Raw genomic sequence first — 19,280 nt, forward strand, 5'->3', positions numbered from 1 at the left:
TTACCATTAGTATATGTCTGCTTTGGCAAGGAGAAAGATGTGAACAACATGAAAGATAATTCTACAATGTGAGGTACTGTACATCACTATTGAATTGAACAGCCAAAGGATCACTCCGTCTGTAAAACTCATTTAGTATATGACTACAAGAACCTTACCTCTACTAGAGGGTCAGTCACTCTTAGTAGTTATTATCGTGTTACTTTTGTGCTACCTAATTAGTCTATTATCACTTTGTTGCAAAGATTAAAGATCAGACGGATACAGATATCATGTTGCCTGATGAAAACACAAGATTTTATTTGGCCCTCTATTTGTAATTACATCAGAGGATTTGAGTTACCAAAATCTGTGTGGTTCTATCATATATGCTGAAGAATCTTAAAATGATATTGGACCAGATCAGAAGTTGCACCTGCCCATAAATTGCAATGAAGCTGGTGCCTGAATACCGGAATTCTGCAGGGTAGTAGCAAAGACAAACTGGAAAATGCAATAAAGAAATTAACTTATGACTGAAGGTAGGTGGTAGTTTGGATGTAACTCAGGTCCTAGGTTTATGTATCAGTTTTGTTCTATTTCCTTTTTAAGTTAGTAAGAAAACCAAATTCAAACTTTGCAACTCAACCATGTTTTATGATGCATAGTCCATAAAATCAAACACAAACAGGCACAAAAATAGAAAATATGAATTCTTTTATTGAGGGAACAGCATAAATTTGTGCAGCAGGACATAAGGAGCAGCACAGTAAAACAGACTGATTGTCTTCTTCAATGTGCCACCATTAAAATAAGATGACCAAATTTGGTGATGTCTCCCAAAAAATTACAAATAGAAGATGTTGATATATTTTGAAGAATCTTCTTTGTTGTTTAATAAAGCTGTGAAAAGATCTTGAAATAATTGATTATACTCTCTTTCGCAGGTTATTTCATTCACTGAATTTCTGCTGGCTCTAGCCTGATGAAATACCAGTTCCAAACAGGCAGGTCAGATACCTCTGTCAGGTTAAGGCCAGTCACAGCACTTGCATTTATCTTTGAACACCAGGCCCACTTGGCACCTCTGGATATAGGTGACTCCTCGGTTGCACTGGTAGAAGGAGTTGGGGTCGTGTACATTGGCATATAGTCCATCGACTTTGCCCACACAGAACCGAAGGTCGATGTTGCTACCGGAAGGGGTAGTAGTGGTGATGGTGGAGTTGGCTCCAGGGGTAGGTACAGGGGGAAGTGGTGGCAATGTTGGCAAATCTGGCAATGGTGAAGAAAAATAAAACACCAGTTGACTACTGCTCTAAGATTATTCCACACAGCAATTTACGTCCATTTTTGCACTCCTAATCTTCAAAGAATGATGGTGCCAAAGTGTCATGAACCAGAGCCCAGGGGAAAAAAATCTTGATATCATGAAGCATTGCTTTTTTTTGGTCTATTTTTTTACATAAAAACTAGCCAAACATGGATGATTTTTTCAAACTGAGCAGTACATGAATATCCCCTATTTTTCACAAAGCACAAAGTCACAGACATCAATAACAAGCACAAAAATACAGCAGAAGGGAGACTGGACAGGATGTATGACTTGAAGAAGGTCAATGTGCCAGTTTGGTCACACTCCCAAGGCTGCCCTGAGTCAGAGCTTTTAATGATTCATGTCAGTTAATCTTTTACCATTTCAATATATCTACTAAGTCTTAAGCAGCTGGGGGGTTTTAAGATACTAATAAAATATTCAGGCCAAAGGCTATTGAGGACTGAAGCTTAACTTCCCTACTGAGAACACTGAAGTTGCATGAGATATGCGTGAAGGCCTTGCGCTATTTCTAATCCTTAAAAAGACGTGGGAAGGTTATAAAGTTATTGAAGATAAGATATTAAAGATATTGATGATATCAGAACTGTTACTGGGGATCACTGGTGTGGACCTGGGCAAAGCTTTACTTGAAATTAGAGTCTAAAGGTAAAGAACTAACGCTTCTCAGATAATGGACGAACAACAGGTGGTAGATTGGACATCAAAGTATTTTATAATGCTTTTGCAATAGAGAATTAATAAATGTACAGTACATCTCTTTAATGATGTCCATAATATTCAACCCACCTTCTTTTTTAATCCAACTAGTTACTTAAAACCAATCCTGTTGTTTAACAGAACAGTCAACAAGATTCCAGAAAGTTAATAGTGTATAAAGTGAAATTATTTCTCAATTCTTTTCATTTCTTTCCTGGGAACAAACAAAAGAACAAAAGAAGAAGCCATCGGAGACTGCTTAAGACAAATATAGCAGACTGTAACAGCACAGCCTATAGATAAGAGCTTCAACATTTAAACCCTTAAGATCCTGTGGAATATTATTAATTCAAATGCAGTGAGCGTAATAGCACTACGACAGTCTGACAAGAGGCAGTCTTAATAACTGGCTGTAGAGACACTTTCCCTGGAACCTCTTTTCAAAAGATTGCCAGAGCTTGACTGGCTATATTGCAAAACCACAGCTCAAAAATGCAGTCTAGGGAGGTGTTTTGGGAATAGACTTAAAAATGTAAGGTGCACAATGGTAAACAGCGCTGGGGAAGAGTCAAGAGTACAAAACCCATTTTATTTCCTCCCCTGGGATAGCAGAGGGAGATCAAGGGCATTGTTTTGTCCAAACCCTTCTACTGAAGGATATTCTGTTTTGTAAATGCGGAGCTGGGATTTAGAAGGTTTACCAGAAGAGAGCAGCGTGCGGAGGTGGGAGATGAGGGGGTATGTCCCTTCTTTGCAGAACTCCCCAGTGAAGTCATCCAGGTCCAGGGCCCACACGAAGGCCCCTCCAAACTTGTTGTCCTGCAGCCATCGAACCTGAAAGAGGGAGAGATGGGAAGAGAGGTTTATGGGGGCAGAACATGCATATGTGCAAATGGAAACATAAAACAGAAACAGCGTGAGATAATGGGTTGCAAGGGCACAAGGTAGGAAAGTCTGCTTGTATTTTGCAATACCAGCTCCTACAGTATCTTTCCCTTATGTCATCCTATATGCTTTTCCTTCAGGTTTTAGTTATGGAATCCCTAAAATAGACTGCTTATTTCATTTTGTGCACACCAGCCTGCTCTTGCTAAACAAAATGTCACTCTGCTTTATCTTTAACTTACTACAGTCCCAGCATGGCACTCATTCAAGCTGCCCAACTGCTGAGAGCTAACAGGGAAGGGAGATCATACTCTTAAAAAAGCAATCGAAGACTAAACTGGGTGGGTAAAAAAAAATGAAACTTAAAGTATTTGATTTCAAAATTAGACAGGAAAAACCTCAACCTGGATCTATGTCTCTGCCCTGGTACAACCTGGAATTATTTTGTATTTCCTCCACAGACCTGCAGAGGCAAAAGGCAACTCTGTGGGCTCTGTTCAAGGGTACCTTAGTCTCATAGCTGTTCTTGACATCAAAGCCAACCCATTCGTTTCCTCTGGTGGCGTAGGGCACCTTCTGGTCTTCTATCCACTGTATAGTGGTACTTTGGAGGAAAGAGCAGATCTGAAAAGGAAGACAAGAAGTGTCTGTTGGGACATTCAGAAACCTAACTGGACCAAGGTTCAGAAAGCCTCATTTTAAGAAAACTGATTTTTAAAACAAATAGCTTTCAACAAACCAAAGTAGTGTTTCTTTAAGATGTTGTCTCCAACAGCATCTACTGTAGGATGATCTACTTTGTAAATGAGGAGCTGAGATTTAGGAGCACGTCCACGAAGATGCACAGCTTTTAGTCAAAACCTACTTGGTGTGAAAATCTCGCAAAGATAGTGAGTGATTTTAAGCTTGCCGCCAGAAGAGTTGAAACCTAGGCAGCGTATACAACATGTTATATACGAAAGTGAAGGCCACCTCTGAGGAAGCAGCAGCTGCCTCTTTAGACCCTGAGCACTCACGCCACACTGCGCTTGGACTGGGTTGCAACATGGTGTGAAGATGCTGTTCTGCTCAGATTTCTTTCCCTACTCACCTCGTAGTAAGACCAGAAGCCTGCTTCACGGGTGTACGGGCCTTCGGAGGCGGCACCATTGGCAGGAGCCCCGACTCTGTTCTGGGACGAGATAAGGCGGAACGTGCGCCCATAGGTGGGGAATCCCATGAGGAGCTTCTCCAGAGGAGCTCCTTGATCCCTCCAGTAGTTCATAGCGAAGTCCTGAGGCCAGGGAGAGAGGCAGGGAGTGGGAGAAGACAAACAGAGGAGGAGAAATGAGAAGTAAAAGGGAAGGAAAGAGAACATTTAAGACAGTGCCACTTGTCCCATAGTGCTGTAATCCCCACCAGCGGGAAACGTTACATGGGCACTTCAAATCATTGAAGTACAAAGCAGTGCATTTTTCTCACAATGTTGAAGTAGATGAGGTCTCCCTGGTCAGTGGAGCCGTGGTACAGGGGACTGTTGTGTCCAGTGAAGGGATCCCAGGCTCCGTGGAAATCATAGGTCATCACACTGATGAAGTCCAGGTACCTGAAGATATGCTTTAGTCTTTAGTCATGCAATGAGAGATACAGGTGGACACCCACTATATGTGGTCAAGACCTGCACCATGTAGATTTGTTTTTAAGGAGGAGTGTGGAGGGTAACATTATCATGCACAGAAGTTTGCATAATAATCCTGTTGTTCTGCAGTAATGTCCGTGTTATGGTCTAGTATCACCGTAGTGCAGCAGAAAAAAATGTACTTGTGTAATACAGAATTGAATTGAATCCTACTTGAAACTTATTGATTAACAAAAACAGGAAAATGTGACAGAATGGTGCTGTTGGGCATGTCTTCTCCCACTGTTATATTATGCTTTCTGAAATTGGTATTTAGATGCTATGTTCAGGAATGGGTTTTGTGTGATCCTGATGGTAATGATTAACTCTTAAAGTGAAGACTAGCTTCACTGACAAGTGCATGCTGACTGATCAGCACCTGTAGGGAAATTAGGGAAACTGATTCATGTGGCTAGATATTCTTGTTTTCTGATTTTAGTTCTCCTAATCAAACTATTTCCATTAAAATGATTTTAGTGCTAGTGCTTCTGGATGGTTACTACTGCACTAGTAATGTTGCACTCTCAAGTGCAGGTCGAATTCCACGATTCCAGACTTGTGGGTTCAAGCCTGGATCATTTTTGTAATTGAATAACCATTTCATGCAGCTATAATGTGATCAAGTCTTCTTTTAGCATTCCACACTGAAGCCTGCATGATGCTACACTGTCAATATCTCCAGGCTGACACCTCTTGATCACAAGGTCCTTTGTCCTCAGTGAGTCAATTTTTTCCAAAATGGCCAATCCAGAAACAGAAAGAAGTTTTCCCCCCTTCTTCCTGTCTGCTGATGTGAGTCAAAACAGCAGCTGTAATGATGACAAAGCATTTCTGCTCTTGATAGGTTTCGCAACACATTTTGAGATGTGGCTTTTGGGAAACCTATTTGAAAATCTGTCTTGATGTCTTTCTCAACCACAGGAGAAAGTCAAATAGAATAAGCTGAGGCTCACACTCACTTGGCAATCTCAGCAATCTCGTAGCCGTTGTCAATGTTGGCTTTCCCAGCAGCCACTGCGGCCGTGAGCAGCAGTCTGGGTTTCCGGGAGCTAAGGGCTTCCTGTTCAAATGCTGCCAGTAGCTCCTGCAGGTGATAAAAAATTAAATCAGATGTTTGCCAGCTTGAGCCGCTGCATACCCTCCCCCCACCCCACCAACCCTTAAAGAAAATTAAAACAGGTTTTACTTTGTTCTGCAGTACAGACTTGGTTTTCCTAACTGAGCTTGTTATCCTTTTTCTTACCTCTGATCTGATTTTGTTTTTTTTCCAACTTGTCCTTAATTATTATATCTCCAATTTACTGTTTATGCATATAACAGCCATTCTTTTTTCATATTGCTCTTCTTTCTCTTCATTTCTTTCTGCTTCTTTGATTCTCTGTCTATCCTGCACTATTCTGTTACTTAATTCCTTCAAGATTTTGCAGTGATGATAGTGTCTTTAAGAATAATTGGGACAGAAAAGTAAAACCTGTTATTTTTGCTTTAAATCCATGCTTTAAATACTTGTATTTCTGATCATGAAATTTGAATAAGTACAATGTAATACACATTATATTTTTGAGTAACATGATGCATAGGCTGTATAATATAAGAGCAAAAACATACTTTGTGATCATCCCTGTGATTTCACGTTATCATGTTACCTGACTTCAATGACCTTTCAGAAGATAAAAGTCAGTATTATTGGTTGCACATCTATTTAATTGGTGTAATTGTCAAAAAAGCTGTGCTTCAGCCGCTTTTAGCTCATGCTTATTCTTGGGGTGGTCTGACTTCAGTTTTTCTTCTGCATGTAAAATACATGCTCAATAGAGACTGACTTGGCCAAACTATGATTTTCCAGTTTTTCTCCTTATGTCGTAAGTTATGAGCTACTTGGTAGCGTTGGCTGTATGTTTCGTGGCGTCCTTGCGTTTCATGGTGAAGTGCCACTCAATAAGAATATAAGCTTTTTCTTCTACATAAGTAGACAAAATGTTTTTTTGAAAACTTCAGATTTCATTCTGTTGCTGCCATCATTAGTTATAACTTCAATAAAGACATGCAAGCCAGCTTCAGAGAGGAGCTGTAGGTAACCTCTTGCATCTTGCTAAAACCAGCCCCCCCTCCATATCTCACAGAATGACGAAGATCTGATGACCTGAGAGTGATGGAGAAGAGTGGGCTGTGAGGAAGACCTACGTGACTTGACCCACCTTAACCAGCACCGTGAACCTCTGCTTGTCCTCCGGGGGGCTCCCTCGTGCTCCAGGGTATTCCCAGTCCAGGTCCAGCCCGTCGAAGCCGTGCGTCCGCAAGAAACGGATGGACGACTGGATGAACCTCTGCCGGTTTGCAGCTGAAGAAACCATGATGGTGAACCTGGAGTGAGATGGGTGAATCCATAGGTGAACTCCCAGGCATTTCTCACACCAGACCGGGCCTGTAGGTACTAGAGGTGACCCTTTGTTGTACACTGCTGATAGCTCCTAGATTACCCTTGAACCTGCTATTTCTGGTAAATGTTTTTTTAAAGATAGAATGTACTTTAAGCAGGTTGGAATAGTCTGATCTGATGTCATTTTTGGGCTTGGGCAGTTTATTAACAGTGCACAGTACATGCAGAATGACTGACATTGAGGTTGGTGCAAAACATTCACCTCAAGCTGCTTCTACTATTGCTGCCACCACAGGTCCCATCATTAACAGTACTTACTGGCTTGTCCCAAAGTTCCACCCTCCCACAGCCAGCAGAGTCTTCAGCTGAGAGTTCCTGTACAAGAGCACAAAAGAATATCATGCATTGGCCTCTCCTGTAGAGGGGAAGCAGGCAAGAAATCATCTTTTCAGAGTGCGTTTCAGCCTTTCTGAAAAAAAAAACTCTGGTCTTGGAGGGAGTCCAGAACCTAACAGATCTTCTGTGTCTTTTTGAATAGTCAACAGCTTTGGAGGAGCTTATACCTTAACTGGATCAATTTATCAAGTAAATTTACCCAGGTGAAGTAAAATTTGCATGATTCCAGATCTCAAGGCCTGGAGCTATAAATCCCTGACTTGAAGTGCTCTTTAGAATTGGAATATACAACTCATCTATAGATTATTTTTGTAATTAGCAGAAGTATGACACTTTGTAGGAGTAATCTGGTACACTTTCATATAAATCAATGCCCACACACGAACAAGAGCTCACATACTCACTTGTTTTTTAGGCCGTTGAAGGACTGGTACAGAGTCTCGTCATTCCACTCATAGGTGACCAGCTCGTTGTTATAATTGATGACGGAGAAAGCATAGATCAGGTGGGTGCACAAGTGAGGGTCCACATTGTCAGGCAAAAACCGTCCAGTTCCAGGCCTGTACTGGGACCAGTTAGTGAAATAGCACACCAGCTTGGCGGCAGAACCTGGAACGGCGAGCACAACAGTGAACAGTGAGCTTTGTTAAGGGAACATTTGACAAACAAGAACAGGAGACCATAGTTATTAATCTAGCCTTTCTACTCCTGGGGTCTACTTCTGGTTTAATTTGTGAAACACTTTTTAAAGTTTAGTTTGTAACAGTGTGGGTTTTGTGGCTGCCTTTTCACCGGCGTAGGATTGATACCTCTGGCAGAGGTAGAGAGCCGACATGTAGTCACTAAGTATCGTTCTCCTGCAAGCAATGAAGAAATTGTACAAATTTCTATGTGATGGTTGAGATCTCTATGAGAGAGTGGAGATGGACGCCGGCAGTCTGACGATTGGTGCCATGGTTCTGAGGCGAACACAGGGAGATCGCGTGAGAATGTTATATAGGGTTTCTAATGAAGACCCAGTTGGTGACGATATACATTCTCACACTGAACTAATTAGAGAGGGACTGGCTAGAGGGCCCTCTAGTGGTGTGCAGTGGGGAACTCCTTTCCTTTCTGTTGTGTTAAATGGACTAGAGCGGACATGATTGGTCCCCTGCACAGTAATTACCCAGCATTACTGGTGCCCATTTCTACAGCAGGGGCAGAATGGAGTATTTGGGGCAAATTCCTAGGTACAACTACAGTGAACTCACAACCGGGGAGTCTAACCCACAACCCACCAGCTATGGTTCCAGATACTTAAGAGGTTTGTTTCAGAAAAACAGTCAAACTATATTGTTAACACTCTATGTAAGAGGATGTTTTGCTGGCAAAGGTCAGAGGTCACAAGAATACAACCTTTAAACTTTGATTAGTTTTTTCATTTTTTTTAATGAGAAGTGAAAGTACTTACATGCCTGAAGACACAACACCAGACCCAAACCTGGAGATGGTTTAAAAAAGGAGAGAGGAATTTAATTCCAAGACAGAGACTAGAAAAACCACAAAGTAGAACAAAATGTATTTCTGAACCCTTTGGAAACATTGGCTGTAGCACTGATGTGAAGCTTTCGAATATGGTAGACTGTAGTAGTAGTAGACTACGGTAGACTAATTAAATGACGATCCGCCTAATAATACAAGGGGTAGTGTGGAAAGATGTGTCCCCTGGGATTTTGGAGGGATTCATATTCTATCTCCTTTCATACACACTGACCAGCATGTGGTGCAGAATATCCATTTTCAGTGCAATTTACAGTAAATGGAAGTACAGTATTTGCATGATACTGGCTGATGTAATAGCTTCATTGCTGTCACTTACAGTCAGCATCTTAGACCTCTAATGGGTTGCTAAGTTCACCAGAAAAAGCATTTCAGAAGTTGAAAAGGGTAATTATGGCTGTTTAAAGATGAGACCTTACCTGCTAAGACAGTCAGTCTTGCCATTGTACCTCTCCAGCAATTCTGTCTCTCTTGCCTGGAATGTTTGATGGTTTGAGAAGCAACAGTGGAGAGTCCTGTGGTCCACCTGTGTTCAGAATTAAAGGGATTAAATAAGAGCTTTAGTTAAGAGAACACAGCAGTGCACTGTGCAATACATGCAACTGACTTCCTCGGAGAGTGGAATCATTTCTGCAGTTGAAAACTGGAATGAAATTGATTCAAAATGAATAGGCGCTGCTTCAGATTCATATATTCTCATTCTAAAATACTGAGAGAAAGACTAAGATGTAACAGATGTTATTGGTTCCAGCGTACATTTGTTACATTTTTTTAAATCCTCTCAGAATACATTGCATGTCTCAGATGACTATAATACTACTCTTTAAACTATAACCTACTTCTATTAAAAAAACCCAAATAAAACACATAACAATTCATATTGAACAGTCACACCTGAAAAGAAATAAGTGTTGTACATAAAAACATCATGGATTACATTGTTATGCAAGTTTGCTAACCGCAAACACTTTCAATTCCTAGTTATGAGGATCAGTAACAATTCTCGCAAATCCTATGACTAATAATAGAGAAGCAAACCAATTTTACCTGTATCTGCTTGAGGACCCAAAGAGATGAAAAGCCCACACGTTTCCATATTTATATATGCAAAACAGATAAGAGTCTCAAAGTCCAGAGATCCAGGGCTGTAAAGACAGCTTGTGGTATTGGCACAGAAGACACAGCACCATTCTTTAAGGAAATAAAAATAAAAAAGGAAAACTAAGCCAAGTAGCTGCTCTTTTATTCATTTGACCTGATTTGAGGAGCCCAAGAGAAACAACCATAGCATAGAGGAGTTTGTTGTTTTTGGAAGGATAAACCAGGTTTAGCAGCGTTTTTGAAACAGCGTTGTGTAGGTGTTGTTTATGGACACAAAAGGGGACAAATCAATCAAAGTTGTCAGGAATGTTGCCAGTTAATGTTCTTCTCTAATGTGCAGAACATTTAAATATAAAATATCAAGCTCTTATTCTGCCATGGGAATAGGATGACTCCATTATAGCTGTCCTTTAGAGATATTTGCAGCAAGCTCCTCAGCAAAGTTAAGAGTTTGTCAATAATCCTGGAAGGGTTTGGTTTGGGGCCAGCTAGTCACATCAGATAGATTAGATTACAGATAGATGTACATTTCTTTCTCTACATCTTTGGCCAAAACATTCTTAAACAGATTTTTTTAACCTTTTAAACCTTATGTAACACCTAAAAACATCCTTTAGTTTTTCAGCTAAATAAATACGTTTGAGTTTCACCTCCAGGTTGTGTGATGGATTCATCAAATGTGTGTAAAGTCTTAGTTTAGAGCACTTTTGGAAAGACTGTACTATAGAAGACACATTTGATTTTCCTATAGTCAGAGCTACTGTATTTTCCATACTGTGTACAATCTCTATTCCATTACATAATGCCATAAATAACAAACACAAAAACAATCAAGTAACATTAATCCTGATCTTCAAAAGGAGGAAGGAAGGATGTAGACCCATTTACTAAACAAACAGCAATGAATGAAGACAAATGAATTTATAGCACAAATTGTTTGAAACTTGGTGTTTGACTAGATCAGAGTAAGCGAGATTCAATTATTTCATATTATATATAATTTATATCAATATGTAAAAAATAATAACCAAAAAATAATTGGCAAGCAATTTGGTTTGTAACTTTATAGCAAGAGAATACAAGTAGCCTCTGTGTCAAGGCTGAGTAAATAACTTACCGAGCAGTTCTGGATAGGTATGGATCAAGATTATTTTAAATTTGTTTTATGGTACACTTGTATGGCACAAATTAAGTATGAAAATATATAATTGTTACAAATAAACCACAGCTGTGAATGTGCATTTAAGTATTAAGTACCCTAATTTGCAAATTCAGAAAGGATGAGAAGAAGTTAAGCAAAATAATAATTATTGTTAATGTACATTGAAAACTTAATGCTCTTAAATGTTTTGTTACAATACTATGCATTGAAAATGAGACAGATAACCTAAGAATATCATTGCAGAGATGGATCTCTCAAAATACAAATACAAACTGAATTCAAATACAACCAACAGAACAACCTCTGCGAAATTCTTAAAATCCTTCTCAATAAAGATCCAAAGACAACCTTCATTTCTGTTCAAATACTACAAGAATTAGGGACCTGTTGGCAGTTTTGCAAAGACCTAGCTCAGCAAATCTACACTAAAGGACTACAAGAAGTATATTTATTAATATAAGTTTCAAGATTAGATCCTATTTATAAGGCAATAATGAACAATTCCTTCAATTGTATCGAAGAACCCAACAGCGAGTGTCAAAGATCAACACGTTGAAGTACCTGCACGCCTGCCTGTTATTACGGCATGGGCAGCTGCATGGTTTTTGTTCCATTCCTGGACTGATTGTTATGTAAACACAAAGAGAACAGATAACATGGATATCAAAGTCAAATGGTGCCTGAAAATCTTCAGTAGGGGAGCAGGGTAAAATCTGTAAACGTAATCAGATCTATTCAGTATCTTATCAGTTGGAAAGACCAAAATGATTGCCTGTAGTATTATGTACAGTATATTAATCTATCAGGACATTATTAATGCAGAATATTCTAAAACATTAAACAGCAATACCTATGCAGAACAATACAGTGAGTTGTGCAAAAAACAGAAGATGGACCATTTATCCTTTGTTCTTGCTGTTGTTCTCAGGATAAATAGGGGACATTGGTGATATGTGTGGGATTACAGAGATTCATTTCTCAGCCGCTGAGAAGGGTTATTTATTAGCAGCTAGATAGTGCTAAATTCTTCCATAGCAGAAGACGTGGCCTTTTGGGGTAGCAGAATTCTCTGTTGACTGGGAATTGACACAGCGAACACAAGACGATTTCCGAACAAGAGGATTCCATTTGGCCCTGGAGCCTGATCCCGATCAAATCTTATTGAAGAATGAGCTGCACTTGTCACACTACATAGATCTTATTTCAGTGGTCAAATGGTAGTTTGGTAGTCAAATGTCAAGGCTTGTTTATAGCTGTGAGCTACTACTTTTAGATACTTCAACATGGATACTTCTGATCTCACATAAACTACATTGCACTTAGGGTTTAAGTTTAAGTCATGGAAGTACACTGAACAGCTTTATAGGTCTCTTTAAGCTGGGAAAATTATTTAAACTGCTTCAATTAAACCAAAATGGGTTGTTAAGAGCTTTGCTGGAAAAAAAAACATGCAAGGAGAGTGACCCTATTGTACTGACGTTGGTGGGGGATTTCAGATTGCTGGGATGATCTGCAATGAGTACAGAACACAAGAAGAGAGAGCTGCTGCTGATTCACACTCTGAAGTAAGAATAATCCCAGGATTGCGACAGACTGATGTGATGGTCATGCAGCTGTGGTCATGCAGCTGTGGTAATGCAGGCCTTCAGAAAAAATAAACAAAACAAGCAGAACAAGCTGTGGAAGGAACCAAGAAACGCAATAACAAAGGAATGACATCATCTTCTCACTGTGCGGATAAATCAATCGGCTATACATGTGTGTGGTCTCCTCCACAGATCTCTATACTAGATATTTTGAGACAATCTATTAACCTAAAGCACCATAAATGAGGACACTTACATCCCCAGATGAGAAAATCTAAACACACACAACAATCACAAGAGGTCAGGCTGAGCAACCTTCAGTAGGTGGTGGGAAAAATGTGTGACAAACAAAAGCAGATGTGATTTTAGGTGCAAGACACGCAAAGTGATGTTGCAGTTAGCAAGGACAGTTATCCTCAGAAATTCAATCATACATTAAAGATTAATTTTGGCACTCACGTCTCCCTGTGTTCGCAAGTTTCCTCTTGGTGCTCTGGTTTCCTCCCACAGTCCAAAGTCATACAGGTAGGACAAATGGGTTCTGGGAAAATTGGCCCTGGCGTGAGTATACTGTATGTGTCTGTATCTGTGTGCTATGTGACAGACTGGAGGCCCCTCCAGAGTTTACCCTGCCTTGCTGGGATAGGCTCTCGCTCCCTCACAACCCTGAATTGAAAGAAGTGGTTAGAAAATGAATAGATGGGCAACTCACAATTAGTTATATTTCTCATATTATACCCATCGGTTTAGGAACGGCTTGTTATTCCTTTATTTCTCTGTAGGCAGCAACAACTTGTGGATGACGATGCAGGAGAACCTGTGCAATCATTCACCTTCTTTGACGTTTTGAAGTCTTCATGTTAATAACAAGATAAGAGGATATACCTAAAGCTCCATACTGTAAATGAGGACCCTTTCATCCCCAGATGAAAAAATCCAAACACACCAAACAATCACAAGAAGTCAGGCTGAGCAGCATTCAGCCGGTGGAGGGAATAATGTGCTCCTGACAGGTGAGTTTGTGCTGATTGGATAAGAAGTGCATGTCCCACTGACATCACTACAAGCCTGCAGGTGCCTAAAAAGTAACAGGAACCCAGGCTGGCAAATCCTAGCCCTGTATCCAAAAGCCTAGTGCCTTGTCTCCAACTCACAATGTCTGGAGCCAGAGAGGAGCCTCCCTTTTTGTGGGAGGAGCTGGAAAAACTCATTCACACAAGCATATAGATAATATGTTAATCAAGCTATTGTTTTGGTGAAAGACCAATGCAATAGCAATAGTTTGTTAAATACTAAGTTTAGGATAAAATTGATTCCATATGGGAAATTAGCACATCTTCAGTGGTAATGTACTGTAAATAGTTCAGGTGGGTAGCTGTGTCAGCATGTGTAGTCTGCAAAGGAACAAGTAATAGGTTTATTCCATGCTGAAAAGAGGAGAGAGAAAGCAATGTTTCGGCTGTGAAGCCTTCTTCAGGTGTGAGTGTGAGGTGCTCTCTTCTCTTTTCAGCATGGAATAAACCTATTACTTGCTCCTATGTACTGTAAATATTGAGCAGAAGAGAGAAACAATGTCTTTGTGAAACATTTCTTATTTTTACATTACAGCATGAAATGAACCTTATTTGTTTCTTTGCAGCTTGAATGCTGACACAGCTCACTACTCTTACATATTACTCTAGCCTCTTATATATTGATGGTGTGTCAGCTGTATTAAATAATGTGAAATCATTTTTATTTATCAATGGCATCTCTTCCAGGTTTACTGAACACCTGCATCCTAGAAAGTGGCTATTAAAATGTTCAAGTGAATGAACTGATTAATGTTATAAGATATCAATGCCTGTGTCTGTTACTGTATCTCTAGCGAGATACTGTACTGTATTGTTTTCCTGCCATGTTTGCATGCCTTTTAATTACATTTGAGTACATAGGACCCTCATGCATCTTAATGCAACCAGTATAATTCCTGCACTCAAACAAGAAAATACTTTTTATTAATACAAACCCAACTTGTTTATTGAAGATGTTTTATGAGTGCCATTTTTCCCAATATTCTCAAAAAAAGGTTTGGGGGTTTCCATTCTGACATCTGGATTGCACAATGGCCTGTGACACTGGATCAATTTAATTAATCCCATTTGATTCACGGATCATTTTGGGAGATGTACAGCACAAGATCTGTGAACAAGATCAACTGGGAAACAATCACTTAGTAATTCCTCTTTCCGGACCAGAATAGAAATGAGGCAATGAAGCTGTGCATTGTTTTACAGACAGTATGGTTCACAACGTCTATAACCTGTTGTGCATCATGATTCAGACCACAATGGGTAAGGGGGGCATTGCTGTCAGGCTCAAACTGACGTTAGTCAACTTAAGGAAGATAAGACATTTTCTTTTTGTGTTGACAAAGATACTGTATCTAACACTTTCTTTCTTCCTTTTTTTCAGCATGGAATAAACCTATTTACTTGTTCCTTTGCAGCCTACGCATGCTGACGCAGCTACCCACCTGAACTACTGTATCTAAACACAGCTACCTGACACTTTTTGCAACATGTACAAACGGAGGCAATCTCTGGGTCTTCCCTCTGAAAAAGGAGGGTGGCAGGACAGGGGGGGGGATCTGTTCTGTTAAGAGCAGATAACTCCAAGCAACTTAAAGCTGAGAGGTTGTGAAGAGATGGGGAAAGAGGAGGCTGAGATAAAGACGAACAGTTTCTCTCACTCTTTCAGCTGCAAAATGAGATCTACACAGGTATTCACCTCGGGCTTGCACCTGACGGATAACTGTCTTAAGCTACACTATACATATAGGGCAGCTGTATGTCATATGCCGTAACCATCAACATGTAAAGGACACAGGGCACTCTGCTGTTTAAGGCTACTGTGTTAACAGCATTTATGTTAAAAATACCAGTCGTGATAATGAAATAGTGAAACGATACACTATAATATTTTAAACAGTTTACAACTTTAAAAACATTATAATACAGTGGTGAGGGAGGATACTGGTCTCTCCACAGATTGGTCAGTCTGGGATTGGTCTTGCCTTTCTGTCCAGGCTCCAGCATGAAGTACCAGCAAGTCCCAAGTACCTGTGTGCAGGTACCACGTCATAAAAGCTGAGAAATGCAAAAGGAGCATTTTTATGTGGTGGAAGGATCTTTTCAGTTTTATTCACTAAAATCATTTTACAATCACACATTTCTTGTACTGAAACAAGCCATAATACAACAGGAGTAATGCACTTCTGGATATGCATTGTGCTGGGACACTGTCACTTTGCTTCGCTCAGCTTTCACACATGTAAATGTATTCTTGTGCATCACAGACATTGAAGTGCATTATTTCTTTAGCTTAACATATTTCACAGGGGAACTGGGAAATAAAGCTACTGTGGGGGTGATGTCAGTATCAGTGCATAAATGAGTTGAATTCGAGTATAGATTACTATTCTGGTGCTCCTTACACCCCGATACACAGCAAACAGACCTGAGTCCACATCCGACCTGCGGATTTTGCAGGGCTTGATACATAATCAGCTATAATTCATCCAAGAAAGACCAGCAAATTGATAGGGCTTCTATGGAGTGACACTTTGTTTCTTTGCATGCTCTGCTTTTCCCAGCTGTTTTTCAGTTCAGGTGAACTAGAGGACATTTAGTGCAAGAAATCATGTCTGTCTAGTTTTTACTATCCCTTCCATGAGTTTCCTTTTTCACATTTTTGAAATACAAAATTCCTTAAAAAAATCATAGTAAGATCAAATAGAAAAATCACCCTGTACAGCCAGCAGCATGTTATGATTAATGGTGCACAAATTAAATGCAAAGGACTCCCTGGGTGCTCATTCATCCAATGAGAACGATTTTGCATCTCACTTCTTCCAGAAAAACAAAAGTCTCAAAGAACATGAATTCTTGAGTTTCGGATCAACAATACAAGACCAACGTTATAATACAAGAGAGTTATAACATTTGTAGTCCTAGAGGATAGTGTGCTCCTTTGTTCACTATCCTTCTTGCAAGGGACACTTTTGGCTTCACTGAGCACCAGCAAACATGATAAGGCATAAAACAGATGTAATATTCAAACTACCATCTTGCATGAGTGCAAAAATTAAATCTTTTCGTAGCAGAAATGGAGTGTATTCGAGGTCCTTCCTAATTTTTCACCAGATTCCATTCAATCTGGTTTCAGTTTGCATAAATGTTTGCTTTTATCCATAAAACATTGATGTGGTGCAGAAAAAATTTGCAGTCAAGATGAGCAGTACCTTGCAATTGTACAGCAGGGGGCGTATTTGTTAGCAAACTATAACTTAATATGTCCGTCCATTTCTCGTCTTCTGAAATAAAGGCAGTTACAGAAAGTCATTTTTTGAGCAGTAACTCAAAGACAACACAAAAAAACCAGACAGAGTGCAGGGTATTAGAACATTATGATAGATAAAGATTCTTAAAAATGTTAAAATGCTCAAAAATTGCAGAGCAGCTGTATCACAGACAGCAGCTTTCATAAGTAAAGTCTATAAATAAGATGACGGTGTTCCTCCAAAATGTGATTACTACATCGTAAACCTTACGGCTGACATTCTTCATTAGCTTTTGTTATCGTAGTTGATTAAGATAAGGAGCACTTTTCTTGCTAAGATTAGTTTAGTTTGGTCAATCTGAACTTGAATTGATGAAAATGACACAATTTGTGCATTATGATAAAACATACTGGCAAGGGATCTCTGAAGGGTGGACTTGGTGTGTTTTTACTGTTAATTGTCTTTGACTAGACATAGGTGTACTGCATTACCTGTTGTGTTTCTAGTGTACAATCAGTTATTTTTTTACTTATTTGGAGATCACGAGATAATTATGTCGGAAAAACAAAACCATTATCACCATATATTGGCAGTAGATGTCCTTGTAAAGACATGATTAACACTATCATTCAAATTTAAAGCCTTTATGTTCAGAAAAGGCAGAGACTGTGTCTTGTGTCTTGAAAAAAGGTAATAGTTAATAAAAGGTTGTAAAGATAAATATGGTATAGCTCCCAAAGACCGCCAGTGACATTCACAGAACTAGAATCTATTTTCTTAAGCAAACTCAGTTTGTTTGGGTATACAGTGCATGATACCCCACTCACCTTGTGAAGGACAATTATCTACTGTTTCAGTGTTAATAATCTGTTATATCTATGACTTGTAACAGATAAATGGTAATGAGATAATAAGGCCCCTGTACCATCTTCTATTTTGTTCTGCAAGTTTAAAAATGAACTGTAACCCTGCTTTTCCTCAAAACAACTGCAATGGAGCTCCTGTGTTGGAATCGTCACAAGTACATAGTTCGGTTTCTTGATTTGTTAAAATCTGTACAGTATACTGTATATTCCTTCTAAATTTAGACCCTTTCAGTCAAGTATAAATACTTATCCAAAGAGGCCTAACATTTTTTCCACTATTAACCAATTATTTGACATAAAGCCTCAGAATTCTGCCAAAGTATTATTACTTTTTTAGTTTATTAGTAAAAATTTTATAAAAAAGAAATTACTCAAAATTTTGGAAAATTTCATATTTTCAGCAAAGTGAAACATTTCCAGTAAAGCGCTAATGACTGCACTATGAGCACCGCATGGATCGATTCTACAGATTAGATTTTATTTTTTTATTTGCTCTGCTGTGAAACTGGAAAACTGTATTGGCACAGTATATGAAGCTAATCTTTTGCCCTTAGGTGCCTGTTTGATTTATACAGATAACTCAGGAGTCACCATATTAGTATTTTATGATTGAGGATTGTGTTGTGGGAGAGAATACTTAAAGCAGCTAATAGATTTATGAGGTTATTAATATCAGAGCTTTCAGAACAGGGCTTGTATGACTCAGAATCTGAAATCTGGTCGTAAAGGGCACGTGGGAGGTAAAATGGGTGGGAAATAGTGGTTACTGCTCACTGTGGCGTTAAGGTAAAATTAATTATTAAATAGTCGAAATATTCAAGGTAATATTCTGTGAGGCAAATTCCTACAGATATAATGGTTATATTTACAAATGACAGTCCTTCCTTCAGTTTTTCCCTTCTGAACATTAGCAAACTAGCAAGTTTTTGCAGTCGTACAAAATCTTGTATTTTTTTCTCATCAAAAAGTAAAAGTACATTGTCATTTTATTTCTTCGCCTCTTCCCAACGTGTTTCACAAAGGCGCCGGGCAAGGCAAGTGAATTTAACCAATAAGTTTAGATCTTGATGTAAACCCTCCAGGGATTGGTTTAAGTCAGGGCTCCAATAAACCAATCAGGGTGAGTGTTACTACGGTGGCGGTGACGACAGTGTGAAAGGGGGTGAGGTCCTTGACCGCATTCTGTACCATCATGCCTGTGCCTGAAAGCAAGAGAGAGAAACTTTTTATGAGAAAAGCAGATCCAATATCCTTAAACCTCTCACTCCTGGTTCTGGAGAACAACTGAATCTTCTAGTCTTCATCTCACCTGAGTTTCTATGAAACTAATTGAATCAATTATTGAATTGGTTGGCATTAATTGCTGTTCA

General features: G+C 39.3%; 2 protein-coding genes across 2 annotated transcripts in view; both read right to left on the reverse strand.

Annotated features, from left to right (window-relative positions):
* Window positions 1-679: 679 nt before the first annotated feature.
* On the reverse strand, window positions 680-9,398 carry LOC148830996 (acidic mammalian chitinase-like). Its single transcript, XM_088920573.1, has 11 exons — window positions 9,294-9,398; window positions 8,786-8,815; window positions 7,737-7,941; window positions 7,255-7,311; window positions 6,755-6,920; window positions 5,516-5,640; window positions 4,361-4,484; window positions 3,990-4,172; window positions 3,407-3,523; window positions 2,716-2,848; window positions 680-1,254 (listed from the first exon to the last, which is right to left on the reverse strand). The coding sequence occupies exons 1-11, from the start codon at window positions 9,316-9,318 to the stop codon at window positions 1,010-1,012; spliced, it is 1,410 nt and encodes a 469-aa protein (XP_088776699.1). The 5' UTR covers window positions 9,319-9,398; the 3' UTR covers window positions 680-1,009.
* A 6,474-nt stretch (window positions 9,399-15,872) lies between these two features.
* cntn2 (contactin 2) overlaps window positions 15,873-19,280 on the reverse strand; it is a 35,329-nt gene continuing 31,921 nt past the window's right edge. The window contains exon 23 of the mRNA XM_088920574.1: window positions 15,873-19,112. Within this exon, the coding sequence (XP_088776700.1) occupies window positions 19,006-19,112 (107 nt within the window). The 3' untranslated portion in view covers window positions 15,873-19,005. The remainder of the gene's footprint in view (window positions 19,113-19,280) is intronic.

This window comes from Atractosteus spatula, chromosome 7, assembly GCF_055471065.1.
Source record: "Atractosteus spatula isolate fAtrSpa1 chromosome 7, fAtrSpa1.hap1, whole genome shotgun sequence".
Classification (NCBI taxonomy): domain Eukaryota; kingdom Metazoa; phylum Chordata; class Actinopteri; order Semionotiformes; family Lepisosteidae; genus Atractosteus; species Atractosteus spatula.

Bases quoted from the DNA above. Each gene is read 5' to 3' on its own strand.
- LOC148830996 (XM_088920573.1), bottom strand. From the start codon at position 9,318: ATGGCAAGACTGACTGTCTTAGCAG. The intron at 7,312-7,736 runs GTGAGTATGTGA...GCTCTTGTACAG, and splicing joins TTCAACGGCCTAAAAAACAA to GAACTCTCAGCTGAAGACTC. The intron at 1,255-2,715 runs GTAAACCTTCTA...CACCATTGCCAG, and splicing joins CCGCACGCTGCTCTCTTCTG to ATTTGCCAACATTGCCACCA.